This window comes from Palaemon carinicauda, chromosome 12 (assembly GCF_036898095.1).
Source record: "Palaemon carinicauda isolate YSFRI2023 chromosome 12, ASM3689809v2, whole genome shotgun sequence".
NCBI classification, from domain to species: domain Eukaryota; kingdom Metazoa; phylum Arthropoda; class Malacostraca; order Decapoda; family Palaemonidae; genus Palaemon; species Palaemon carinicauda.
In genome coordinates this window covers 130,759,170-130,786,566 of record NC_090736.1, presented here as the reverse complement: position 1 = coordinate 130,786,566, position 27,397 = coordinate 130,759,170, and the positions used below count along the sequence as shown (strand labels likewise).

General features: G+C 43.5%; 1 protein-coding gene across 2 annotated transcripts in view; it reads right to left on the bottom strand.

The window, feature by feature from the left end:
* The window catches only part of LOC137651284 (solute carrier family 12 member 9), a 126,122-nt gene extending 99,791 nt beyond the window's left edge, over window positions 1-26,331 (bottom strand). Inside the window, exons 1-2 of one of the 2 annotated variants that reach the window (XM_068384552.1) lie at window positions 25,616-26,331; window positions 24,083-24,133 (exon numbers count right to left, since the gene is read on the bottom strand). In XM_068384552.1, the coding sequence (XP_068240653.1) occupies window positions 24,083-24,133; window positions 25,616-25,720 (156 nt within the window). In that variant the 5' untranslated portion in view covers window positions 25,721-26,331. The remainder of the gene's footprint in view (window positions 1-24,082; window positions 24,134-25,615) is intronic. The other variant, XM_068384553.1, reaches the window with a different exon arrangement.
* Between the last annotated feature and the right edge of the window lie 1,066 nt (window positions 26,332-27,397).

Below are 27,397 nucleotides of genomic sequence, written 5' to 3'. Positions count from 1 at the left end.
GGCCGTTGGACTTGCGCGGAAGGGACCGACTTGCACTTAAAAAGCTGCAAGATTTGGTCCATGGTTTCTACGAGAAACCTCTTCCGCAGACGAGGAATAAATGGGCTCTCTCGTCTTTGTGTGGGTGGGGCGATCACGTCGGCAACGTGTGTAGATACACCCGAAACCACCGAGGGAAACGTCTGTTCGTCGATCAAGGCCTGTGGAACCCATAAGTCGTTCGACATTACTTCTCCCCTGGGCTTGGGAGCTTGTAAGAGGTCCCGGACTAGGTGAACAACTGGCACGAACAGACGAACCCTCGAACGCAACACTGTAACACTTTGCGCATATCACTTTATCACTTTTGATTTTCTGTTTGCACTTATTTCACTGAAATCGAAACTTTAACTGATTTCTACCTGAAACACGCAATCCTATCCTTCATTAAAAGGTAGTAATTGCGAAAAAAGTTTTACAATGCAACAGAAAAACATAATTAAAGATAAAGAATTCAGTGGCTGGAAAAGAGACTAAACACTAGATCAAATAAACTACGTTTAAAATCTCTCACCGCATAAAGCCTGGGAACAAGAATAAAACTCAGAAACGTTTTACCTTCTTCCCCTACAGCGACTAGGGAGAAGAGTAAACGAGAACAACGTTACCCATCTTGAACGAAACGTTTATTCTCCTCTCTCTCTCTCCGTCTCTATCTCTCTCTCTCTTCTCTCTTGACTTAGAACCTGAGAGAAGAGCCCAATTATATATCGTTAAAACATATTATTTGCTAAAGGAAAAAACTGAAAGGTTTCCCAAATAAAAAGTTCCTTTATTAGAATTTAAACCATTTAAGCTAAGAAAGAATGAACGAAACGCTAGAATCGGTTTACTCTTACTGCAACGTGAAACCGTGAAATACTCTCTCTCTATCCTAACGATAGAGCGCAAGTTGAACGTTCTGAACGTCAACAACTGCGGAGACTAAACTAAACGTTAGTTCATCTTTGAAAACAGTACGAGACTATCAAAGAAATTCTTTCAAAAACATTAAAATTAAAAAAGTATAAATTCTTAAAAGGTAAATACGATATGACGGGCTCAATGTTAATTAACTTCGGTTCCAAGAAAGGACCGCCTACTATTAGGAAAGGTCGCATATAAACAAACATAAAAATTAATTTTTATAAGTTTATAATAAATGGAAAGTTAATCGAAGAGGCCTATAAAGGCGGAGAGATATAAAATAAATAGATCTATAACTTGTTAAGCAAAATTACCAAAAACCTAAACACACTTCCGTCTAAGGGAAGGGTCGGCCAATTAAAAGTGAAAGAGAGTCCATACTCTCTTCATCACCAACACTTCCGTCTAAGGGAAGGGTCGGCTATTTAAAAGTGAAAGAGAGTCCATACTCTCTTCGTCACCATAATTAAATCTATCCAAAACGAGTTCAAGTTTTGAAATGAAGATAAAACCCCTGCATAGCGAAAGCTCAAAACTGGAATAGTGTACTTCACCAAATCGTTGTGAAAACAAATCCAGTTAGGGACGGCGTATTTAGTAGGTCTTGCCTGTGGCACGACAGAGGGAAAATTGGTTCTTTGTTGACATCGAGTACTTGAGTACCTACTTGACAGATGGCGCTGTTGATGTACACCCCCACCTGTATAGCGATCGCTGGCGTATTCCGCCCGTAGGTTTTTTCTGTCGGGCAGCAGGGATGCAGCTATATGATCATCGGGTAAGTTTGATATTGAAAAAACTGATGTAACCAAGACTTCCCAATACCACCTCGCCAGGGTATGGGGACGCAACAGTACAGTGAGCCCTCGCTACTTCGCGGTTCGACCATCGCGGATTCACGACTTTGCGGACTTTTTTTCATTAAATACGGCATCCGATTTCATCAGCAAACCACTATTTTTGGGGGAAACATCATTTTATTCTAGAAAATTGCTACTCTTTAAATAGTTAATTGCACATTAAGAAAGCGTGTACTTTTGTTTTTAAATTTCGGGTGCGTTTTAAAAATCGAGTATTGTTGACTTCTTTTTGTTTTACTTTTGGCTAAGATCAGATCAGCTGACGTCTAGCTGCCGGTCTCAAGAATATGCGCGTACAAAGTATTGTTTATACCATTTCTTAACTTATTCAAGCCATCTATACAGTTGATATTACATAAGCACCAATGTGTTATAACCTATCATATTTTTTTGTTTATTAAATTTAAAACAACTCACTCTCTCTCTCTCTCATGTTATACAATAATTACAAATAGATGAAGAAACCAAAATCGGTTTTCTTAAAGTGTCAATTAAATACAAAACGAAAAACTTATACCGTGTATACTGTACATCCATTTCAATCATAGCTTAAAATACGGTATCCGATTTTGTCAGCAAACTACTATTTTTTTATGAAACACCATTCTATTCCAGAAAACTTTTACTCTTTAAATAGTCAATTGCGCTATAATAAAACATGTACTTATGTTTTTAAATTTCGGGTGTGTTTTAAAAATCAAGTATTTTTTACTTCTTTTTCTTTTACTTTTGGCTGTGATCACATCAGCTGATGTCTAGCTTCCGCTCTCAAGAATATGCGCGGTACGAATACATTAACAAAAAATTGTTTACTGTACACCATTTCTTAACTTATTCAAACCATCTATACAGTTAATATTACATAAGCACCAATGTGTTATAACTTATCATATTTATTATTTAATACATTTAAAACCATTCTCTCTCTCTCTCTCTCTCTCTCTCTATCTGTCACATCGAACGTAATAGCGGTAACTTAATTTTTCGATGACTTTAAAAATGGCCTAGTACTTTCTTCTTCTTATACCTTTTTTGCATATGGTGAGGTGGGTACAAGTTGACTTATAACTGAAGTTAGGAAAAGTATTTTGAATATGGAAAGAACAATTATCTCTCGTAACAGTTTAGAATTATCGTAAATTATCATTCTGTCATTAGCGGCAGTTTGCTATTGTGGATTAAACGCATAAGGAAAAAAATGGTTTCCAGCTTTTCTACGAATTTAGGAATTTATATGGATACGATAAGTAAAATATTTGTAATAACAATGTTTACTAAATGTTTGTTATATCATTAGTAATCACTTTGAGCATGTGTGTTTAATGCGTTCGTTTGTTTATTATGATCGAAGATGGAGCGTAAACAAATGGAAGGTTTCAGTTTCAGGCGGCGTCATAAAGAAAAACATTACATAAATGGCATTCATTTCATTTATTTGGAAGTTCTAAGAAAAATTAAGTAGAACATTGGTAATAGCAAAGCCAACATATAATCAATACTCGGTAAGATTGCTGTCGATGCAAAAACTAACCTATACACAGATGTGTAAATGCGTCTGTTTCTTCGTTATGATCAGAGATAAACGTAAACAAAACACTGGTTGTCATCGTGCTTTTTGGTGTGTTTAGGAAACGCATGACATAAAATCGCCTTTAATATTTTTGCCTGTTTTAGTTTAGGGTACTGTAGTACATGCATTAAGTGTTCTGTACATTAAAGGGTAGTTTGTTAACAGTACTACGTAAAGGGAAGGTTTTAAAAGTCTGAATATACATGTTAAATAAATACGTAAATATGGTGTCCCTACTTCGCGGATTTTCAGCTATCGCGGCCGGGTTTGGAACCTATCTACCGCAATAAACGAGGGTTCACTTTAGCTTAATACTAGGTACACAAGGGAGCATGGTTTACCTGCAGTGGTTTGAGGTCAGCTTATGCAGAGAACCCAGGATGCTCTTTCTCCATGAGAGGGTAGGATGAAGAAAAGAATAAGAGACAGTCAAATCTTTTCATTCACGCATACTAAAACCGGGTAACAGTGCCCTCAACCTTCTGCTACTTGTCCAATAAGGAGCTTGAGGTATATAACCAGCTGTTGTGCAGCCACCATTGGACCGATAGCGACCGTATCAAGTTCCTGTGGGTCACGTCTTGCAGGAGAAAGATTGTGAAAGTCACCTGGAGCATTCACATCCTTTTTTGTAAAACCTGCATCACATAGTAATCTCCTTAGAAGGGGCAAGGGCATAGCTATGCCCCTGACATCGTGAGTCGTCATGTTGAGATGATATTATGGTGATCCTCCTTTAGTCTCTCCCAGTGCTGATGGCAAGATAAGGGACCCAAGTGGGCTGTTGCCATTCTCTTAAGGTAGAGTCTCATACCTTACCCTGAGTACAGTAACGGATGATCTGGATCGTCCGTTACCGAATAGAGACTTGTGTAGGATCCGTCACCTCTGGAGACTGTGTCTGGCGACATACTCGGGGACGAAACTGAACATTGCCTTTCGCCCTTCTCATTAACCCTTTTACCACCAAAGGACGTACTGGTACGTTTCACAAAAGCCATCCCTTTACCCCCATGGACGTACCGGTACGTCCTTGCAAAAAAAATGCTATAAAAATTAGTTTTTCATATTTTTTGATAATTTTTTGAGAAAATTCAGGCATTTTCCAAGAGAATGAGACCAACCTGACCTCTCTATAACAAAAATTAAGGCTGTTAGAGCAATTTAAAAAAAATAATACTGCAAAATGTGCTTGGAAAAAAATAACCCCCTGGGGGTTAAGGGTTGGAAATTTCCAAATACCCCGGGGGTAAAAGGGTTAATGGGCGATGTTGAAAGAGAGACCATGAAGTTCCTTGACTCATATGTGTAGGAACATTGTCTTCTGAAATCAGGTGAAAATTTGTTGCCTGGTGAAGTGGAACATACGGAGGTCTCAATTCTGACTGGAGAAAGGCAAATGGCTCGTCATTCAGCTACGCCGAAGTAATTACCCCATGTAAATAGGGTGGTTTGTATTTCAGTTACGGAACAAAAGTTTAAATCTTTCATTCTACTTTCTTTTGAGTATTGTTCTCCTGTCTGGTCTTCCGCTGCTGATTATCATCTTAATTTGTTGGACAGAAACTTACGGTCTATTAAATTTCTTATTCCTGATCTAGATACTAATCTTTGGCACCATCGTTCAATTAGTTCATTATGCATGTTGCATAAGATTTTTCATTCAGATCTTCCTGGACAGTTCCATCCTGTTTGTAATACTAGGCATGTAGTTAATTCTAATAGTCAGGCCTTCTCCATCATGAGGCTCACTACTACACAGTATTCTAGAGGCTTTATTCCAGCTGTGACCAAGTTGTGGAATGATCTTCCTAATTGGGTAGTTGAATCAGTAGAACTTCAAAAGTTTAAACTTGCAGCAAATGTTTTTATGTTGAACAGGCTGGCATAAGTCTTTTTATAGTTTATACATGACATTTATGTTTTGATGTTGTTACTGTTTTTAAAATAATTTATTGTTAATTTTTTCTCATTGTTTATCTATTTCCTTATTTCCTTTCCTCACTGGACTATTTTTCCTTGTTAGAGCATCTCGCTTTTCCAAATAGGGTTGTAGCTTGGCTAGTAGTAATAATAATAATAATAATAATAATGAAGAGAGGTATGAATGTACTTGTTATGGGAGAAGAGGTCGACGACAAGTCTCCAGTCTCGAAACGCCTTCTTTACAAGAAAGAATAAACTATTAAAGACTGGGGACAGGTCTAGGACCTCTTGTAGAGCACCCTTTTCCAACATGGTCTGGACTTTGGCCCTGAGGGCCAGGTCCTTCGCGGATCCCTTTGCGTAGGAGCTCGATGGAATCAGATGTCGAGTCAAGTGAGGAGAGATAGCGTGAATGGCACGCTATAGCATGAATGTATAATGGAGACCGTCCAAGCTTCGGCCCCGTGCTGCAACCACCTCTGCCACTGGAGTTGCAGGTATCCTTCCAGGGGACAAGTGGGCGGACTGTCCTCCTTAACGGGAGCGGGATCAACCACTACTTCTTCCTCCTTTTCCTCCTTTACAGGTTTGACTTCCCCTGGGCTGATCTTTAGCAGGAAAGGGCTTCTTGTATGATGTTCTGGGAGCACCCGCACTTCTGCTGCTCCCCTGTTGTCTAGTGGGAGGTGGTTTCTTGGCTAGAGGAGCTACTGCGTATGGCCTCGATGTCATTGCCCTTTGGAGGAGAGAGTCCTGGCTGGTCTCCCTTCAACGCTCCACTGCCCTTTCGAAGTCCTCGATGTTAAAAAGGAAAGGCCCTTCCATTATTATTATTATCGTTATTATTACTTGCTAGGCTACAACCCTATTTGGAAAAGCAGGATGTCATAAGCCCAGGGGCCCCAACAGGGAAAATAGCCCAGAAAGGAAAGGAAACATGGAGAAAAAAAAAATATTTTAAGAACAGTAACATTGAAATAAATATTTCCTATATAAACTATAAAAAACTTTAATAAAAAAAGAGGAAGAGAAATTAATAGACTAGTGTGTCCAAATATACCATCAAACAAAAGAACTCTACTCCAAGACAGTGAAAGACCATGGTATAGAGGTTATGGCACAACCCAAGACTAGAGAACAAAGGTTTGATTTTGGAGCGTTCTTCTCTTAGAAGAGTTGCTTACCCTAGCTAGAGTGTCTCTTCTACCCTTACCAAAGTCGTCACTCGCTGAAAAGTTGACCTGCAGCCCCGATGGTCTCTGGAACAAGATGCCTTGAGGCGGAGACTCTATTGCCAGATCTAGTGGTAAGGCTGCCAGCTTCTCCTCCTTCACTTCGTAGTAACTCCTCTGCTGGGAGAAGGGATGGATTTTGATGAATTGCTAGACTGAAGGGACTATGTGCTTCCGGCGATCTGGGCGGAGGTCTTTTTCCTGGCACCCTTCAAGTCCCTCGACCAGGGCAGAGCTGCGGTGGTTTTGGTAGGTTTCTGGGTCCAAGATGGTCCAAGATTGTGTCCTTACCTTCAGGTGGAGCTGTCAAAGGGTTGTCCTGGCAATTTATTGCTGTAATGCAGGCCTCGACCAGCAAGAATGCATGGTGGGTCTCCTTTTGTTCCGTAGCGGAGAATTTAGGACTAGCTGCTCTCAGGAGTGTGTCATCCTGTTCAAAATCGTGATGGCTATCATCCACCCACGAGCTCGCACACATAGGAGCCCAGGGTAGGTCTTCGTGGTTGTCATGACATCTTGAAGAGTCAGTCGATGTTGAGGGAAACTCTTTGGGCACTGTCTTGGTATCCTTCCTTTCCCAAGGCTAAGGCAGGAACTCCACAAGTAAGGAAGATCTCGTATTCTCCTTTTGCCTACATACAGTACATACCCATATCTTTGGGAGGAGAATCATGAGAAGGCCTAAGTAGATGGAGCGGGCTGGGTGGAAGGGGTGGCCTCAATCAGAGATGAGCGGTACGACTTCCTAAGTGATGACCCCCTGCTGGTTCGGGGGTGAAGGGGTCACCCGGAGGAGGCATCAGTTGTCTCTGTTGTCTCCTTTTCTGCGTTGGTCTCATAGGTATAAGCTCTAGTGTGGAGAAGTCCTGCTGCAGCATTCCAGAACATTTCAGCGGGTTATGTACCTTATAACGAATTGGTGATAACAACATTGGGGCCTTTTGCTCCTGCGATTGTGCTGGAACAGAACTCTTTCATCTCAGGTAGGATAATGGAGAGATGAACCTTGATGCACTTGAAGCCTCTAATGGGATCTGGGGAGTGCTGGTTGAAACTGCAGCTACCTGGTCTCTACCTGCGGGAGCCTGCAAGTGTAGGTAACAGCCTGTTGGACTGCTCTCATCAACTCATTGAACCAGGGCATGTCCTTGTTGAACGAAGGAATGGGTGTCAGGGCCCTATGTGGAGTTCCTGTTCCGGGGTCCATCTGCAAGATGGTGGTATGCGCACCAGCATGCTGTTGAGTTCCGTCTTGGAAGAACGAGTCGGAGTTCATTGGTGGACAGCTGTCAATGTTGATGCTCTTGGCAAGTGCACTTGCTTATCCTGGTGGATAGGGAGTCAAGAGGAGGAACTCTCCTGAACGTGATTGCGGGCTAATGCGTAGTTGCGAGTCACTGCGTGATGTTACATGGTCGCAAGAACCTAAGCTACTACGTACTTCTGCGTGCTGCTGGGTGGTCATGAGCTGCGGCGCTATCCCAAGCTGAAGCGTAGTCACGAGCTTTAGAGAGGTCACAAGAAAGACGAGAGAAAGTTAATTATAGCCGGTTGAACTGAAAACTGAGGAGCGATGCATGTCCACTCTCTTCGACCGCCAAGTCAAAAATAGTTGATAGTAAGTATGCAAGCTGAACAGGAGCCTCTCCCCATTCACTTGCTGGGGGTTGGCTATCACCTTGAGTATTTTCATGGCTGTGAACGAGCAGCTATGCTGAGTTACTCATAGTAAACAATAATAGTTTGTATTTGTGCCAGAAAAAAATAGACATTTTCCTACCCAAAAGTGCAATATTGTACTGTAATATGAATTTCCAAAATTCCAACCAGAGGTTGTGAGTCACAGATCTTATAGATTTTAATGGCCATTCCACCTCGCACTGAAAACATATTCCCTTTCCTATTGAAAGGATGACAGGTTTGTAAATGAGTAGGAACAAAATACAGTTTGGAAGTGGTTGGAGATTGCTAGCATTTGATAGGTACTGGCATCAGGAAAATCATTCAGTAGTGCGGTGCAACTGGGGGGAAACCTAGTAGTTGCACTAAAATGTTGAATACCAAATTCTATCACTAACAAACCTCCATGAAAAGATGACAAAATAGTGGCACTTTGACCCTCATATACAGTAATCACCTTTAGGAAATTTATTTAGATTTGGAATGTGGTTTTATTCATCAATACAAAAGATAAGCATCATTTTGAAAGTACTAGTTTTCACTTTGTTATAACATGTAAACAGTACTTTGAACTTGAGTTTTATCTCTCAAATATAACAAGTTGAGTTGAGGATGGTACACAATGAAAAAAATCATGCCAAAATCATAGGAAAATAAACCACTGACACAATACATAGTAGACATTATCAAGACATGCATGTTGACATATCTTGATGGTTCACCAATGGGCCACTTTCAACCTAGGGCATCAAGCACATGTGGTTCACCAAAATCTGTTCATTATTTTTATTGTTGTTTTCCTAGTTACTGAGTTCTTAAGTGTATGCATTCCAAGTTTTAATCATTTCATCACAATTTGTTGCAAGTAGAATCCTCAGAGACTATAATGACAGCTAACCAAAGTACAGTAATTCTATTTAGATAAAAAAATCATCCGGTGATTCTAGCTTAGGCACCACAGCACAGTACTCATACAAGAGACAATTTTCAAATGACTTTAAACCTTTTTAGAGCATTGATAAAAATAACTAATTTTATTTTAATTTGGACTTATCCTAATGATACAAACCTTGGGCGCTTTATAGGGAATATACTTTTGGAAGCTGGAAGACTAACCATAAGACTTTTAGCGAGGCCTAAATAACCACTGGTAGTTAGTGAGTGGGGGGTAGACGGTAGTACCGGCTATCCCGCTCACACACACATCTGTGTTCTATATCACTCTTGATTGCATGCAGGACTTGCAAGGGGATAGGTGCTGCTGGGACAAATTTGTATAAAGTGCTCAAGGTTTGTATTGTTAGGGAAAATACATTCGCTTTTTATAGGGAAGACTCACCCTTAGATGGGTGGAAGTCTTAACCAACTAGCAGGTTTTTGACCGGGGGTGTTCCTCCAAGCTACAGCTAGAGGATTCACCCTGACACCTCGCCAAACTTCAGTACCCGGTACATACGCACTTGTTAGTAGTCTAAGCAACCCCTGTGATTGTGTGATAACTAGGCAATGTAACTTGTCTTGGTAAGAATTCTTGCATTCCTAGGACTTCATTGAACAAACCATTGGACATTGCCCAATTCTCACCTCACTAGGGAAAATGGGGACATAACAAATATATGAACATATCAAGTCACAAAAGAGAAATGGTTTTTACCTGCAGACAGTGGAAGCCAGTTTGCAGCGTACTGTAGGTGCTGTGCCCCAAGAGAGGGGAAGATGAAGAAAGACGATGCCAGTCCCTTTTATCTTTCATCCCAGACTTAATCCCTTAATCCCAGTAATGTCTGCCTTCAACCATCTGCTACTTATCCAATCAAGGAGCTTCAAGTGTTTAAACCACTTATGCAACCACCACCGGATTGATGGAGAACGTCTCCAAGTTCCTGTAGATTAAGTCTTGCAGATAATGTGCGGTGAAGGTCGTCTGACACTTCCACACACCTGCTTGTAGAGCCTGTGCCACATAGAGCTTTTCTCAAATGCTAGGGATGTACTTATGCCCTAAAATCGTGAGCGCTTTGTTTCCGTGCTTGCTGGGGGAGAGTCAGGATTCAAGGCTTGATCTATCACCTTACGAATCCATGCAGAGATCGTATTCGTTGTGACTTTCCTCTTAACCTTCCAAGTGATGACACACATTCTGTTCACTCGAGGACGCGCTCCTAAAATTTGTTTGAGGTAACACCTCAGCGCCCTCACTGGGCATAGTAGCAGTTGATCTGGGTCATTGGTTACATTACGGAGAATCTAAATCCAGAAGGGCCCCAATCTATGATCAGCTACTGCCAGATTTTGTATTTGCAATACTGTAAATTCTGGGACGAAGTCGAGCATTCCCTGTCCCCATACCCCTGAATGGTAGATGTCGTAGGAAAGACCGTGCAATTCACCGACTCTTTTGGTCGAGGCCAAAGCGAGCAGGATGACCGTTTTAAGCATCAGGTGAAGATCTGATGCCTGACCCAGCGGCTCACATGGGGCTCCCTCCAGGTATGTGGTCTAACTTCCGACTGAGGACATGTAAATTCGAGGCTCCATATGGGGAGAGACAATTCCAACGAAGAGGAAATATTAACTCCTTCCAGTCTAAAGGCAAGGCTCAAGCTTGAGCAGTAGCCTTTCACCGCCGAGACCGAGAGGAGTTTTTCCTCCCGGAGGTATAAGAAAAACTCCGCTATTACTAGGATAGTGGCATCGAGAGAAACAATACCCATTCTACATCACCAACCACAGAAGAATGATCACTTTGCCTGGTAGACTGGGACTGATGATTCCTGGAGGTAACCGGACAAGCTCCAGGCGTGAAGTCATAGGGATTCTACGTCTTTAAGGTAAAACTTCCCTTATGGTTGTCTGAATAAATCGTGATGTGGAGGGAGCTCCCTCAGCACCTCTGTGAGCAGATGTAGAATGTCCAGAAACCATTCTGCATGGTGCCACATCAGAGCTATGAGGGTCATCGACAGGGTTTTGGATGCCCTTACTTTATTAAATAATCTTCTTACTAGGCAAAAAGGAGTGAATGTGTAGACATCTATGTTGTCCCACTATTGTTGGACAGCATCTTGCCAAAATGCTTTGGGATCTGGTACTAGCAAGCAGTACATCGAACGCTTGTTGTTCAGAGACATCGAAAACAGGTCTATTGTCTGCAAACCCCACAAAGTCACAACTCTGTTGGCTACCTGATGATTCAAAGACCATTCGGAGCCAACTACTCGAGTCACTCAGCTCAGATTGTCCAAAAAGAAATCTCTCTTGCCCTAAATGAAATGCCGACAGGGCCACCGAGTTGTCTTCCGTCCAACTTAGCATTTCCACAGCTAGCTGGCATAGGTACTATGAAAAGGTACCTCCTTCTTTGTTTATATACACCACTACCGTGATGTTGTCGCTTATCAATACTACAGAGTGTCCTGTTGGAACTGCTAGAGGGCCAGAATGGTTACCCTCATATCCAGGAGGTTTATGTGAAAATGTTGCTCGGACTCGGATCAGAGTCCAGAGGCCGTGTGTTTCAACAAGCGAGACCCCTCAACCATCTTTTGATGTGTCTGTGAAGAGCATCAATTCTGGAGGAGGTTGGCATCTGATACTCATCACTTCAGATCTCTCTTTTGCTAAGGCTCCATCCACTTGTGTTGAGCCCAACTGGACTTCAGCTGGCACTAGAGAGACCGTATACGTAACTGTTCATTGGTCACCAGGCACTTCAAGGAGGACAAGTGTCCTATTAGATAGAACCAACAATGTTCTGGTAGCAAGAAGGGGCTTACAGCCTTCTTCAGTCTTTCTATTCTGCTGTCAGACGTAAGACTTTGTCTAGTCTGGTGTATAATAGCATTCCAAAGTATACCAGTTTTTGTGTTGGCTGCAGGGATGAATTCTAGAGATTTACTACAATCCCCAGATTGCGGCAAAACTCATGAAGTCTGTCTCGGTGTTGGAGTTGGGTCAACACCAAGTCTGCTGGAATCAGCCAGCCATCCAAGTATCTTAACAGACTAATGCCACTCTTGTGAGTCAAGGTTGACACCAGGGAGGAAACCCTTGTGAAAACCTGTGGTGCTGAGGACATGCTGAAACACAGCACCTTGAACTGGTATTGACGATTGACTAGGGTGATCCTTAAATACTTCCTTGATGAAGGATGGACTGGGATCTGGAAGTATGCATCTAGTATTTTCATGAAGTCCTCTGATCTGACTGCCTGTCTAACGGTGTCTGCCGTCGCCATCCTGAACAAACTCGTTCAGGGAGAAGAAGTCGATGACTGCTCTTCAGCCTCCAAATGCCTTCTCTACAAGAGAGAGTCGACTGTAGAAGACTTGAGACCCGTCTAGGACCTCTTGAAGAGTTCTCTTCTCCAGCATGGTATGGATTTCGGCACTGAGCGCCTATTCCTTCATGGATCCCTTCGTGTAGGAACTTGATGGAACTGGTTATTGACTCAAGAGAGAGAGAGAGAGAGCCTGAACGGGATGCGATAACCTGCCTGTAGTACGGAGACCGTCAAAGGATCAGCTGCGTATGCCAACCACCTCTACCACTGGTTCTGCAGGCATCCATCCTCCCATTGGTGGACAGGTGGGAAGACTGCCCTCTCTAGCGGGATTGTCCACATCCACCTCCTCTTCCCTTGCCCTACTTTCTAGCAGGAAAGGGCTTCTTTCCAGTCATCTTGGGAGCATGTGAACTTAAGAGCCCTTACACACGAGGACACTAGTGTCCGCCACCGGTGTCGGACACTAGTTGCCTCCCATATTATCAAATGGAGCCTTTCACACGAGGCAACAGCAGTGACCCAAGCAGACAACTTCCGGGCAACAGATATTTCGGTGTCTCGCTCCCGCAACACGTGGCGGACACTGACGCTTGCCGCCACTCACTGCAAAGCATTGTTTTAAATGGAAGCTTTCACACATATCCACCAGTGTCCGCCATCGCTGCCCACTGGCCAGCTTCTCATGCTCAGTTTGACACCCACCATTATCCCATGATGGAAGGAGACGGCCTATCAAGGACAATTTCGAAGACAGTGGAGGAGAAGCTGAACACGGAGGACCTCATTTGTGAAATAGAAAAACTACCAGCACTATGGGACCCATCTTGTAAGGGATATGCAAATAAGATAGAAAAGCAGAACTGTTGGAATGCAATAATGGTGAAACTCCTTCCTAATTTTGAAGAGAAACCCCTCTCAGAAAAGAAAAAAATACGTGAGTCCTTTATGTTTATTTTTATTTTCTGTTTCATGACTGAGGTGTGTGAGTGGCTCACTAGTTGCCAGGCGGTGTCTTGAGCAAGGACACTAGTGTCCGACACCGGTGGCGGACACTAGTGTCCTCGTGTGTAAGATGCCTTAGGCGTTCCCATGATATCTTACAATAGGAGGCCTGTGAACTGGAGGGGCTACTGTGCAGGATTTCGTTGTTGTCGCCCTCGGGAGAAGGGAGTCCTAGCTTGCCTTTCTCCACTGATCTGCCACCTTTTCAATGTCCTCTACATTGAACAATGAGGGGCCTATCATAGATGAGGTACGGAGTTTGAGTGCTTCCAATGTTGGCACTTACCTGTGGAACTTGTTGATAACTGCATCCTGTCATTTGAGGACCCAGTTGGGCCACAAGTTCACTACTTGGTGGGTCAGAAACTCCATAGGTCTCGTTCCTGAGAGCAGGAAGATTGACATAGCCTTCCTCACATGCTCTTGTGACAATTTTCCGTCCTGAAGAGGTGATTCATCAAGCCTAGCCATAGAATGAGCCACAAAGTAGCCTGCATGTCATATTTTGCCAATCTTTCCATGTTTAAGGCGTCACTCGGCAAAAAGCTCATAGGTAGGGCTATAATGTTCTGGTATATCATACCCTTGGTCACAGGAGGAAGAGAGAGGAGTTTTGCTAAGTCGCTTGTCCGCGAGGACTAGGAAACTCCAGCGATTTAGCGTACGCCTTCTTCTTGGCACCCTTCAACCCACTCGACCAGGGCAAGCCGCGCTGGTCTTGGTGGGTTTCGGTACCGTACAGAAGGGCTAAGACCGTATCATTGCCTTTAAAGAGGCAGTGGATGGGTCGTCTAGCCTGTTGATGGCTGTGATACACGCCAGGACCTGCCAGAGGGCGTGACCTGCCTCTTTCTGCTCTGTAGCAGAGATCTTGTGGCTTGCAGCTCTAGGCTGCATCTCCTCATACCCCGAGTCCAGTTCAGGGTCTTCCAACCATTAGCTCACACGCAAAGGAGCTCTGGATGGATTGTTGTCTTATTCGTATTGCCTGGCATTGACTCTCGAACTGGAGGGAAGATCTCTGTCTGCCATTGTCTCTGATGATCGTACCGAACTAACACGCTCTGCCCTTGGATTAGTGCCACAGCCCTTGATGCCCAGTTCTCAGAAACTGTTTTCGTATCCTTCCTCTCACTAGGATGAAATAAGAATCCGAAGAGTAAAAGATCCTCTCCGTGCCCTCCTTTGATTTGGACGGGCTCGACATGCACATGGGTGGAGAATCGTTAGAGGGGTGGACAGTTTCCATGGGAGGGGGGGGGAGGGGGGGGGCTGAACAGGTTGGATGTCCTTAATCACAGACAGTCCAAAGTTATCAGTCAGGGAGATCTCCCTCGATGATCTCAGCAAGAGCTCTCGACTCGGGTTTACTTGCTCACGCACCAGGGCTATGTGAGCGTTACTCATCAATACTCCTGCGGGAGTTTAGCGAGCGGTCCAGTGCGACCCAGCATTAAATGACTTAATCTGTTATTGTTACTTTTAACAGATAATGACAACAATACCCTACACGCAGTAGGGAGTCAAGTAGAGGTACGATAGAATAGCTGTTACATGAATTAGGATAAGGGAGTAATATTTTATAATCCTGCACATTTTTTACGTGGCTGGTTAGACTGTAACTAGCTTTGTCCAAGTAATATGTATAAACCCAAATCCGCTCGAAAGTAGCAGTGTCTTGAACACAATGTCAGTTCATGTGTTGGGATTTCTTGTAAGGTGGTGAAGACAGTCAAAAGCAGGTTTACTTGGATAAATTATCAGACTTGATGAAATATGGAGAACCTGTTAAAGATAGGCGGCGAGAGTAATTTGGACGCCCCTCTACTTTTGAAAGTGATATAGAAATATCAAGCTTGGGATTAGATATTTTCTAGTGAGGGATACTTAGGATATTAGTGCAGTAGACACATCAGTGAAAGAAAACCCTATGGTTGAGTAGCTAGTCAAGAGATTTTTGTCCAGACTCTGTTCACTCAATGTGAGGATCTTGAACGGCAATGTGGTGGGGTTCTCCATTAAGCTTGATGATTTCTTGTGCCACCAGCTGGGAACTTTGACAATGATTGTAGCTGCCAGGGTTGGCTGCTGAAAACATTTTGTGTCTGGACATTTATTGTAACGGTAGTGTTGCTTGGTGAGATAGTTGGACTACCCAGGCAACAGCAACATTCACACTGTGGCATTCATTAATGTACTACAATATGTAGATGTTTGTAGCATGGCTTTAGGAAGTTTCTAAACGGTACTGTATTTGATAGGCTATTTAGCAGTCCCCTCTGGGTGTAACACTGAGGATAGTAAGCTTTGTTTTGTTATTACAATATTTTTGTCTTTCTGATGTAAAAGTTAGATTGTAGAGACCTTGTCCTATAATCGCTTTGATCGTGATGGGAGCAACCATTCAAATTACATTTGAATTTAGCCTAGATATGTATACTGATTCCTAAGAGATATTTGTCTCTCCTTCTGGTTTTGTAGACCTATATTCTTTCACCCTGGTATTTATTTTTTTCCTCTAAACTGTTTAAATAATTTTTTTCTTTTTATTAACAGCATTTCATTCCAAAACACAATTGTCCCCTTCTCAGCCACTAATTTAGTTTTTTTTTTCCATTACTATTATAGTTTTATTTTTCCCTTTTTTTTGTTTCCTCTACTAATGTTTATATTGCTTAAATAACCTGAAATATAGCTGCCACTATTTAGATTGGATTCCCTGCATGCCAGTAACACATAAGATGGCTTACCTCTGAATAATATTAAGCAACTACAGTTCTAGCTGGGTCCCCTTGCCCAGCATAAAATCAAGGGGTGGTGCCCAGTTCTCTCGACCTGTTACCCAGAATTTAGGGCATTTTACCGTTTCACCTTTTTGTGTCGTGAACATTGGAGTGTGGTCGGTATTCAGACACTAGGTAGTCTGCGTGCTACATCTGGCCACAGTCCGCAAACCACAACAACGAGGCACGCTGGACGATGAGAGATGAGTCCGATGAACACGATGGCGAGGGATCACGGCTGTACCCAGCCTACGCACCACCTTATCGTCTCACTCCGACAGGCTAGAAAGAGGTATGGACGAATTCTAAACCCTTCTTGTTGCACCGCTCGGAGGATACCACTCAGAGGAAGACCCAACTCGCGAACGAGAAAGGTGCTCGTTCCACTTTCAGAAGGGCAGGTCTATGCTTTGGACTTTGCAAACCCTCTGAAAGCTGAGCTTACTGTACTCAGAGTGTGGGAGAGCGTTGTCATCAGCGCGCTGAAGACCAAGACCATTTTCAAACTCTGGGTCGGCTGCATTTAGCCTTCTCGACTGAGCACTCTGAGGAGTGCTAGGCCGAACCTGTGCCAAGGTCGGAAGTACAAATAGTTACGGGGTGGGCGAGGAGGCAGAACCCGGTCGGGACACTAAGAGACTCTGCCGGTGCAATACCTTCAAAGTCTGAAAGAGGAAGACTGAGGTCAACCTCTGACGAAGCCGGTGTGCGCTTCCTCTGTGCCCCTAACTTGATTAACACCAGGAGGCCTTCTTTGGAAGAAGGACCTCCAATCCCTAAGGAAGCCCAAAGATGAAGGACATCGTTAATGGAGAAAGACTTCCATTTGGCAGCACCAAGGGAAACAGCAGTATCCTTTAAACCTAAGAGTTGTCCAGGGGTCAAACAACCACCAACCCTATTCAATTGTTCCCCAGGGGAGACTGAGCGAACAAAAGTCGCATGGAGAGATCAAGACGACAAAGAAGCAAGCCAAGGTTTCGTCGCCTTCAAGGATGACCCTGAAGGTGAAGAATTCCTGTTGGACTTCTTCTCGCGCCGTCTGCAAAATCTCTCCCACTGGGAGGATGGACACTTGTCACTTGGCACAAGATGTATCCTGCCTACAACAGTGCATGCTGATCCTCAACAGCAACGATCATATACTACATGCAAAGTGAAAAAGAGAAAAAGATTAGTCAAATAACCAGTTAAAGGTTTTAACGATAGAGAGAGACAGCATCCACTCTCAACAGAGCCAAAAGCAAAGGTGGTGGGGGGTAACCAGTACTACCCCATACCCGTCCCGCTAACCAGCGGTGGGTAATTATACCTCGCTAAAAGTCTTATGGCTAGTCTTCCAGATTCGCCAAAAGTATATTCCCTATAAAGAGCGAAATGGTTTGTATTTTGTGACGGAAAAAATCAACTACTCAGAAATATGTCACTGTACAAGCAAGATTGAAACTACAAAGATAAAAAAAGTTAATCTCTAAGGTGCCTGGGTAATTAAAATGTTATTTTCCTTAGTAAGATAAATTTTTGAATATACTTACCCGGTGATCATGTAGCTGCAGCTCTGCTGCCCGACAGAAAAAACCTACGGGCGGGATACGCCAGCGATCGCTATACAGGTGGGGGTGTACAACAACAGCGCCATCTGTCGAGTAGGTACTCTAGTACTTCTTGTCAACAAAGAACCAATTTTCTCCTCGGTCCACTGGGTCTCTATGGGGAGGAAGGGAGGGTCCTTTAATTCATGATCACCGGGTAAGTATATTCAAAAATTTATTTTACTAAGGAAAATAACATTTTTCAATATTAATCTTACCCGGTGATCATGTAGCTGATTCACACCCAGGGGGGTGGGTGGAGACCAGCATACATGTTAACATTAGAAGCTAAGTATCCCGTATTTCATTTTAGCAGTTATTCAAAATAACAGACATAAAATTAATAAGTACCTGGTAAGGAAGTCGACTTGAACCATTACTCTGCCTTTTTAAGTACGTCTTCCTTACTGAGCCTCGCGATCCTCTTAGGATGTTGAGCGACTCCTAGGTGCTGAAGTATGAAGGGCTGCAACCCATACTAAAGGACCTCATCACAACCTCTAATCTAGGCGCTTCTCAAGAAAGAATTTGACCACCCGCCAAATCAACCAGGATGCGAAAGGCTTCTTAGCCTTCCGTACAACCCAAAAACAACAATAAAAAGCATTTCAAGAGAAAGATTAAAAAAGGTTATGGGATTATGGGAATGTAGTGGTTGAGCCCTCACCTACTACTGCACTCGCTGCTACGAATGGTCCCAGGGTGTAGCAGTTCTCGTAAAGAGACTGGACATCTTTAAGGTAAAATGATGCGAACACTGACTTGCTTCTCCAATAGGTTGCATCCATTACACTTTGCAGAGATCGGTTCTGTTTGAAGGCCACTGAAGTAGCGACAGCTCTAACTTCATGTGTCCTTACCTTCAGCAAAGCATGGTCTTCCTCATTCAGATGAGAATGGGCTTCTCTAATCAAAAGTCTGATGTAATAAGAAACTGCGTTCTTTGACATCGGTAAAGTAGGTTTCTTAATAGAACACCATAAAGCTTCTGATTGTCCTCGTAATGGCTTCGTACGTCATAAATAGTACTTAAGAGCTCTTACTGGGCATAGTACTCTCTCTTGTTCGTTTCCAACCAAACTGGACAGACTTGGAATCTCGAACGATTTGGGCCAAGGACGAGAAGGGAGTTCGTTTTTAGCTAAAAAACCAAGCTGTAAGGAACATGTAGCCGTTTCAGATGTAAATCCTATGTTCCTGCTGAAGGCGTGTATCTCACTGACTCTTTTAGCTGTTGCCAAGCAAACGAGGAAAAGAGTCTTCAAAGTGAGATCTTTAAAAGAGGCTGATTGAAGCGGTTCGAACCTTGCTGACATCAGGAACCTTAAAACCACGTCTAAGTTCCAACCTGGTGTGGTTAACCGACGCTCCTTTGAGGTCTCAAAAGACTTAAGGAGGTCCTGTAGATCTTTGTTGTTGGAAAGATCTAAGCCTCTGTGGCGGAAGTCTGCTGCCAACATGCTTCTGTAACCTTTGATCGTAGGAGCTGATAGGGATCTTACCTTCCTTAGGTGTAAAAGGAAGTCAGCTATCTGCGTTACAGAGGTACTGGTTGAGGATACTGAATTCGCCTTGCACCAGCTTCGGAAGACTTCCCATTTTGACTGGTAGACCTTGAGAGTGGATGTCCTCCTTGCTCTGGCTGCCTCCTTCGAAAAGCCTCTAACTCTTGAGAGTCTTTCGATAGTCTGAAGGCAGTCAGACGAAGAGCGTGGAGGCTTGGGTGTACCTTCTTTACGTGCGGCTGACGCAGAAGGTCCACTCTTAGAGGAAGAGTCCTGGGAACGTCTATTAGCCATTGCAGTACCTCGGTGAACCATTCTCTCGCGGGCCAGAGGGGAGCAACCAACGTCAACCTTGTCCCTTCGTGAGAGGCGAACTTCTGCAGTACCTTGTTGACAATCTTGAACGGGGGGAACGCATAAAGGCTTAGATGGGACCAATCCAGAAGAAAGGCATCTACGTGAACTGCTGCTGGGTCCGGAATCGGTGAGCAATAATTTGGGAGCCTCTTGGTCATCGAGGTAGCGAACAGATCTATGGTGGGCTGACCCCACAGGGCCCATAGTCTGTTGCAAACATTCTTGTGAAGGGTCCATTCTGTAGGGATGATCTGACCCTTCCGGCTGAGGCGGTCTGCCATGACATTCATGTCACCTTGAATGAACCTCGTTACAAGCGATATCTTTCGATCTCTTGACCAGGTGAGGAGGTCCCTTGCGATCTCGAACAACGTCATCGAATGAGTCCCTCCTTGCTTGGAGATGTACGCCAAGGCTGTAGTGTTGTCGGAGTTCACCTCCACCACCTTGCCTAGAAGGAGGGACTTGAAGCTTCTCAAGGCCAGATGAACTGCCAGTAGCTCCTTGCAGTTGATGTGTAGTGCTCTTTGATCCGGATTCCACGTGCCCGAGCATTCCCGACCGTCCAGAGTCGCACCCCAGCCCGTGTCCGATGCGTCCGAGAAGAGAAGGTGGTCGGGGGTCTGAACAGCCAGTGGTAGACCTTCCTTGAGAAGAATGCTGTTCTTCCACCAAGTCAGTGCAGACTTCATCTCTTCGGATATAGGAACTGAGACCGCTTCTAGCGTCATGTCCTTTCTCCAGTGAGCAGTTAGGTGATACTGAAGGGGTCGGAGGTGGAGTCTCCCTAACGCGATGAACTGGTCCAGTGATGAAAGCGTCCCTATTAGACTCATCCACTGTCTGACTGAACATCGGTTCCTTTTCAGCATGCTCTGGATGCATTCTTGGGCTTGACTGATTCTGGGGGCCGACGGAAAAGCCCGAAAAGCTTGACTCTGAATCTCCATACCTAGATAGACTATAGTTTGGGATGGGACGAGTTGGGACTTTTCTATATTGACCAGGAGACCCAATTCCTTGGTCAGATCCATAGTCCATTTGAGATTCTCCAGACAGCGACGACTTGACGCAGCTCTTAAAAGCCAGTCGTCCAAATAGAGGGAGGCTCTGATGTCTGCCAAATGCAGGAATTTGGCAATATTCCTCATCAGTTTGGTAAACACTAGAGGTGCCGTGCTTAGGCCAAAGCACAGGGCTTGGAACTGGTAAACCACCTTCCCAAAGACGAACCTTAGGAAAGGTTGGGAGTCTGGGTGGATGGGGACGTGAAAGTACGCGTCCTTTAGGTCTAACGAGACCATCCAGTCTTCCTTCCTGACCGATGCTAGCACCGACTTCGTCGTCTCCATGGTGAACGTCTGCTTGGTGACAAAGACATTTAGAGCACTGACGTCCAGCAGCGGTCTCCACCCTCCTGTCTTCTTCGCTACTAAGAAGAGACGGTTGTAGAAGCCCGGGGATTGATGGTCCCGGACTATGACTACCGCTCCCTTTTGTAGCAAGAGAGACACCTCTTGCTGTAAAGCTAGCCTCTTGTCCTCCTCTCTGTACCTGGGAGAGAGGTCGATGGGAGTAGTTGCTAGAGGGGGCTTGCGCAAGAATGGAATCCTGTACTCCACTCTGAGCAACTTCACAGACTGTGCGTCTGCACCCCTGTTCTCCCAGGCCTGCCAGTAGTTCTTGAGCCTGGCTCCCACTGCTGTCTGGAGAAGATGGCAGTCAGACTCTGCCTTTTGAGGACTTGGAACCCTTCTTCTTTTTGCCACGTTGACTATCGGCACGGGTACCTCCTCTGCTGGAGGTTCTGCCACGAAAGGGCGGAATGAACCTAGACGCTGGTGTGTCCATCCTAGGTCTAGGCACGGAAGGTAAAGCTGTGACTTTACGTGCGGATGACGCCACCAGGTCATGGGTGTCTTTCTGGATCAACGAGGCGGCAATCCCCTTGATCAGCTCTTCAGGAAAGAGACACTTGGATAGCGGAGCAAACATCAACTCTGACTTCTGACATGGTGTGATCCCCGCCGACAAGAAGGAGCAAAGGTGATCTCGCTTCTTAAGAACTCCAGACACGAAAGAAGCCGCAAGCTCGCCAGACCCATCCCGAATGGCTTTGTCCATGCATGACATGATGAGCATGGCAGAGTCCTTATCCGAAGGGGAGGTCTTTCTGCTTAACGCTCCCAAACACCAGTCCAGGAAGTTGAAGATCTCAAACGCACGAAAAACTCCCTTCAAAAGATGGTCCATGTCCGAAAAGGTCCAGCAAATCTTGGAGCGTCTCATAGCCAGTCTGCGAGGAGAGTCTACCAGACTTGAGAAGTCGCCCTGGGCAGAGGCAGGAACTCCCAAGCCGAGAACTTCTCCCGTGGCATACCAGACGCTAGATTTGGAAGCAAGCTTGGTCGGGGGAAAGATGAAGGATGTCTTCCCAAGTTGCTTCTTGGCCTGCAACCACTCTCCCAGTACCCGTAAAGCTCTCTTGGATGAGCGCGCGAGTACGAGCTTCGTAAAGGCAGGAGCTGCTGACTGCATGCCTAAAGCGAACTCAGAGGGAGGTGAGCGAGGGGCTGCAGACACAAACTGGTCCGGATACAACTCCTTAAACAGGGCAAGGACTTTTCTAAAGTCTAAGGAGGGAGGCGTAGTCTTGGGTTCATCAATGTCGGAGTGTTGATCGTCCAAATGCGCAGCTTCGTCGTCATCAGAGATTCCTTCATCCGAATGCTGAGGAGGAAGCGGCAAAGGAAGAGAAGAAAGCTGAACAGCTGAATCCGGCAGCACGGGTGCATGCGTAGCTGCACTGGATCCAACATCATGCCGCTGCTGGTCAGTCTGAGAGCTGGCAACAACAAAAGCGGAGTGGTGGTGCGTGGAGGGGACTGCCGCATTGCGTCAAAACACGGCAGCTTGACAGCACCTTCCCACTGCTGATGCGGTAGCTCACGCATGTCAACGGAGGGTGCCGCACGTCGGCTAACGTCAACATGCGTCTGGCAGGGTCGACTGCGCATCGGTGGTGGAGCTCTCACAGGTGGAGTGTGGGAGCAGGCAGCCGCAGTGTCAGCTGAGCGCACAACCGTGGCAGGTTGTAGGTTAACGGGTGCAGTGTCAACCTTCTCAGCACGATACTCCTGCATGAAGGAAGCTAGCTGAGTCTGCATAGACTGCAGCAAAGACCACTTAGGGTCTACAGCGGATGGTGCGGCAACAGACGGAGTGATTGCCTGCTGCGGAACCACTCTACCTCTCTTGGGAGGTGTGCAGTCTTCGGAAGACTGCGGCGAGTCCGAACTGACCCAGTGGCTACACCTGGGCCGTTGGACTCGCTCGGAAGGGACCTTGCGCTTGAGAGGTCGTGAGACCTTGGTCCAGCGTTTCTGACGAGAAACTTCTTCCACAGACGAGGAATGAATGGGCTCACTCGTCTGTTTGTGGGTGGGACGATCTCTGCAAGATACGTCCGCAACCACGGAGGGTACATCTGTACGCTGATCAAGGCCTGTCGAACCCTTTGGTCCTTCGACATTGCTTCTCCCCTGGGCTTGGGAGCTTGCAAGAGGTCCCGGACTGGGTTGATAAGGTATTGATGATAACTCCTGTACAGCGAAAGCTAATAACTAGAGAGAATACATCACCAAATAGCGTGAAAATCAACTCCAGAAACAACAGCGTATCAAGTAGGTCTTGCCGGTGGCACGACAGAGAGAAAATTGGTTCTTTGTTGACAAGAAGTACTAGAGTACCTACTCGACAGATGGCGCTGTTGTTGTACACCCCTACCTGTATAGCGATCGCTGGCGTATCCCGCCCGTAGGTTTTTTCTGTCGGGCAGCAGAGCTGCAGCTACATGATCACCGGGTAAGATTAATATTGAAAAAAATATATTACCCTTACTCCATTTTCAGACAAAATAATGATACATAGACAAATATCTTAATGCATGTGCCCTTAATTTTATTGAGTATGACAAACACAGTTAGACCGCAATAAAAATGTGTCCAATACCAGCATCACACCATATGCTGGTACATACAACAGAGAATATTACAGTACAAAGATACAAAATTCCACTGACCAAGCTTGCAAAACAGAAAAAAAATTAAATCGAAAGCATGAATAGCTACAAACTCGTATGATACCAAATACAGTAATGTGCTTCAATAGCAAGTACTGTACATACTTTAGGTAGAAGTATAAACATAATGGTGTATATTTACTAGTGAATTCCATTTCAAACAAGTTTCTGATGACTTTTAAGGGAAATTATAAACAAGAAGTGCACACTGAGTGGTAGTTAGGAACCATTCACATGCATCAAAATAAGAAACTTTTAACTTACACGGAATATAATTGCACGTTTTTTAACTTGATTGGTAGATTCTCGTACATCCTTTTAGAAGAAATTGGGGCATAAGAAGGAAAAATTATATCAAAAATTAATTAACCATACAATATCCCCAAGGATTATTACCTTCAGTAAAGACTGTATAGCACTGTGGAGGTAGGCTAACAAATACTGTAGGCTACTACAGCGCAGCTTAAAATCTATTCTCTTAAAAGAAAGAATATACTGTATGAAAATAAGCAATATGAATTTCATAAAAGTAAAAAAGGTAAAATCCAGTGTCTTATATGAATACTAAAATGTTAACAATACTAACTACAGCCTATCTTATCCAAATCTATTAAGAAAATGAACTAGTTAAAAAGACAAAGACACAGAGTAAATCCAAAACTATATTCAAGTAAATGGTACACAAATTTTCCTTGCCCAATCATTGTGTACATATGGCACATTAAAGAGTAGCTAGCTATAACATAATTCTACAAATAGCTTCAAGGTTAGTACAGTAAAGAAAATGTGTTGCATTAAATCCCCTAAAACATAATTCAGTTGAACATTCAAGATATCTCATAGCCATGATAATCTTTAAGGTAAAATTAAACTGAGGTTTATTTTCACCACACTAATCAAGAGACATATCAGCAAAATGCATTAAGGCTAAACAACATAGCTGAGCAAAACCCATTGTAATACGGTAAGGAAGCTCCTTAGTTAAAAGGGTAACTATTAAGAACATATTACTGGAGTATTTTTTTTTTCTTAATGTAGCGTGGACTACTGTAGGGAGACTTTGTATATTAGCGGCCAGTTGAAGAAAATGGACACTTACTAACGTAAGCTCCCCCCCTAATCTAACCTACTAGCCGTGTCCTTACTTACTTACCTGGGGGTGGGGCCTAAAGCCCAACTGTGATCCCCCCTTACACTGCCATATTCTTAGTCGGCCGTCATCATACATACGGGTGGCCGCTATCATCATAAACCCCTATTGTAACATTAGGCTGTTAACAGAATGATAAAACCTCGGCAGACACGGCATACAATAATTTGCTTGACCTCCAAGGGAAAAGTAACAAGACTATTTCAAATATGATACATCCTAACTAACCTAACTAAGAGACCGAGACTTAACCTAAGCATGGGGGATGACTCCTAACCTGTCCGAGGGACCAGAAGCCCCTGTACACCTGTCATTTCAATCATTAAGGACAACAAATAAGCCACATAATAACTAGGCTAGTTAGTAAACTTGGCTAAATGCGAGTAAAATGGAACAATATACATTTGAGCAAGAATTTCTCCCGTAAACTACGGAGGATATACTTGAAAATAAGACTTCATAGGTTTTTGCATCCAAGCAGGTGTAAACAATGGGCTTTGTTTGACTGCCCTGTAAACAACAACATTTTCAGAGCAGTTAACATAATCCACAAGTAAACACAGTTGAAAGATAATCCAATACAATGGAGAAGTCTGAAAAGATTACCCTAAAATCACGAGGAGATTACTCATGAACGGATTACTCACCTTTTTGCTAACACCCACTAAAACCTCCGTATCTTTGGTGATGCCGTTGATTTCCGAATTGGTGCTGTTCACCGCAAAATCCTCGTTTTGTAGACTGGTTGCCATATTAAACGTTCTCTATTATCTCTTATATCCACTGTAACATAACCTATGTTCACTCTTTGGCGACTTATGAGAGAAAATTCCTCCCAAAAAGAGACATCTAAAGGGATGTCGTCATTGCTGGACCTCTGTTTACACTAATGGCACTCCTCCTCTTCTTCTTGTAGCTTACTAGGATATCTGGTCTATTTATCTACCATTAATTGCGTTTTATCAGATAAATTCGATCAAATGTTAGGGACATTTCTCAAATAACTGATTTCTATGTGAATTGATGAATTTCAATATAACAATTCGATAGATTTTCCATGGAGAGTTGAGGTGGGAGCAATATTGTACGTTAATCGTAGAAGAAATGATGACTGAATTTTAAAATACTCGCATGGAGTTTAATCCTTAATGGGAATATTAACTGAAAGGCTGACAGTACGTTGACCGTGAACGAACTGAATAACAATTATGTCAATCGATGAGAATCTAACTGATAAAAACATGAATTGTGGGGAAATGGAATCGCTGACAATATGTTAATCGTATGGGGGAGGAGAGACGACTGATAATACCTTATTGTTAAAGAAATTGATGCCAGATATGGCACTAAATGAGTGGGGAACTGAGGACACACAGCGAGTAGAAATTGCTCAACATCGTATTTGCCTATGCAAACCTGTATGACTCTGCAAATGGATTTGGAAAGTCGCTGTTTGCTTTTATCGACTTCAAGGACATTTCAGTTGAAATATTTGTTTCTATGAACGGTTTTTTTTATATAATCATCGCTATATTGATGACTATGAATAATAATAGGCCTACTATTTTTTTCAGCATACGATATGAACGATATCCCACGGACATGTAAATTGAAAAAAAAAGAAAAAAAAGATAATCATCTAATTCACACAGAAGCAAGAAGTTATCCGAGTAATAAAAATCAATTAGTGATAAATCATTTGGATATCTATACGAGATTGCAGACTCTATGGTACAGTATTTGGTTGTTTGTGTATATGATATTTTCCAAATGAAATTTAATATTCAAATTGTGTACATTATTTCTTTACTTTAAGAGCTGTTTTCCTGGTCATATCACACAATGTTACCACGCGCACTAAAGGACACAAAATATGTTTGTTTTACACATTCTTAGGTATTAGAGTATAGAAGCACTTGAAAAAAAAATCTTCATTTTCTTCTGAAGAGATTTAATATTTTCAGTCTTTCATATGTCTAACGGAAGCTTTTTATATAGTCTTGTGGGCGTAAATTTGAAAGCTCTAGAACCTTCAGTAGAGGAACATCTTGGCTCCAATAACTTAAAACCATCTGTAACTATTCTCGTGTCCCATAGACCAGCTGTGTAAACATCAGATGCTGTTGTCGCAATAGTAACGTGATCTAAAGCTCTGCAATATTGTATTTAGGGAAGAGTGCTGTGCCAATTTCATACCGGTAACGGATGTGGTTTTGCAGCAAAAAAATACCAATCATTTCCATTCAATTGTCTGTACAGAGAGAGAGAGAGAGAGAGAGAGAGAGAGAGAGAGAGAGAGAGAGAGAGAGAGAGAGAGAGAGAGAGAGAGAGAGAGTTCTGCATTAGAAAATAAAAAAGAATTAGGCTCATATTATTATTATTATTATTATTATTATTATTATTATTATTATTATTATTATTATTATTGT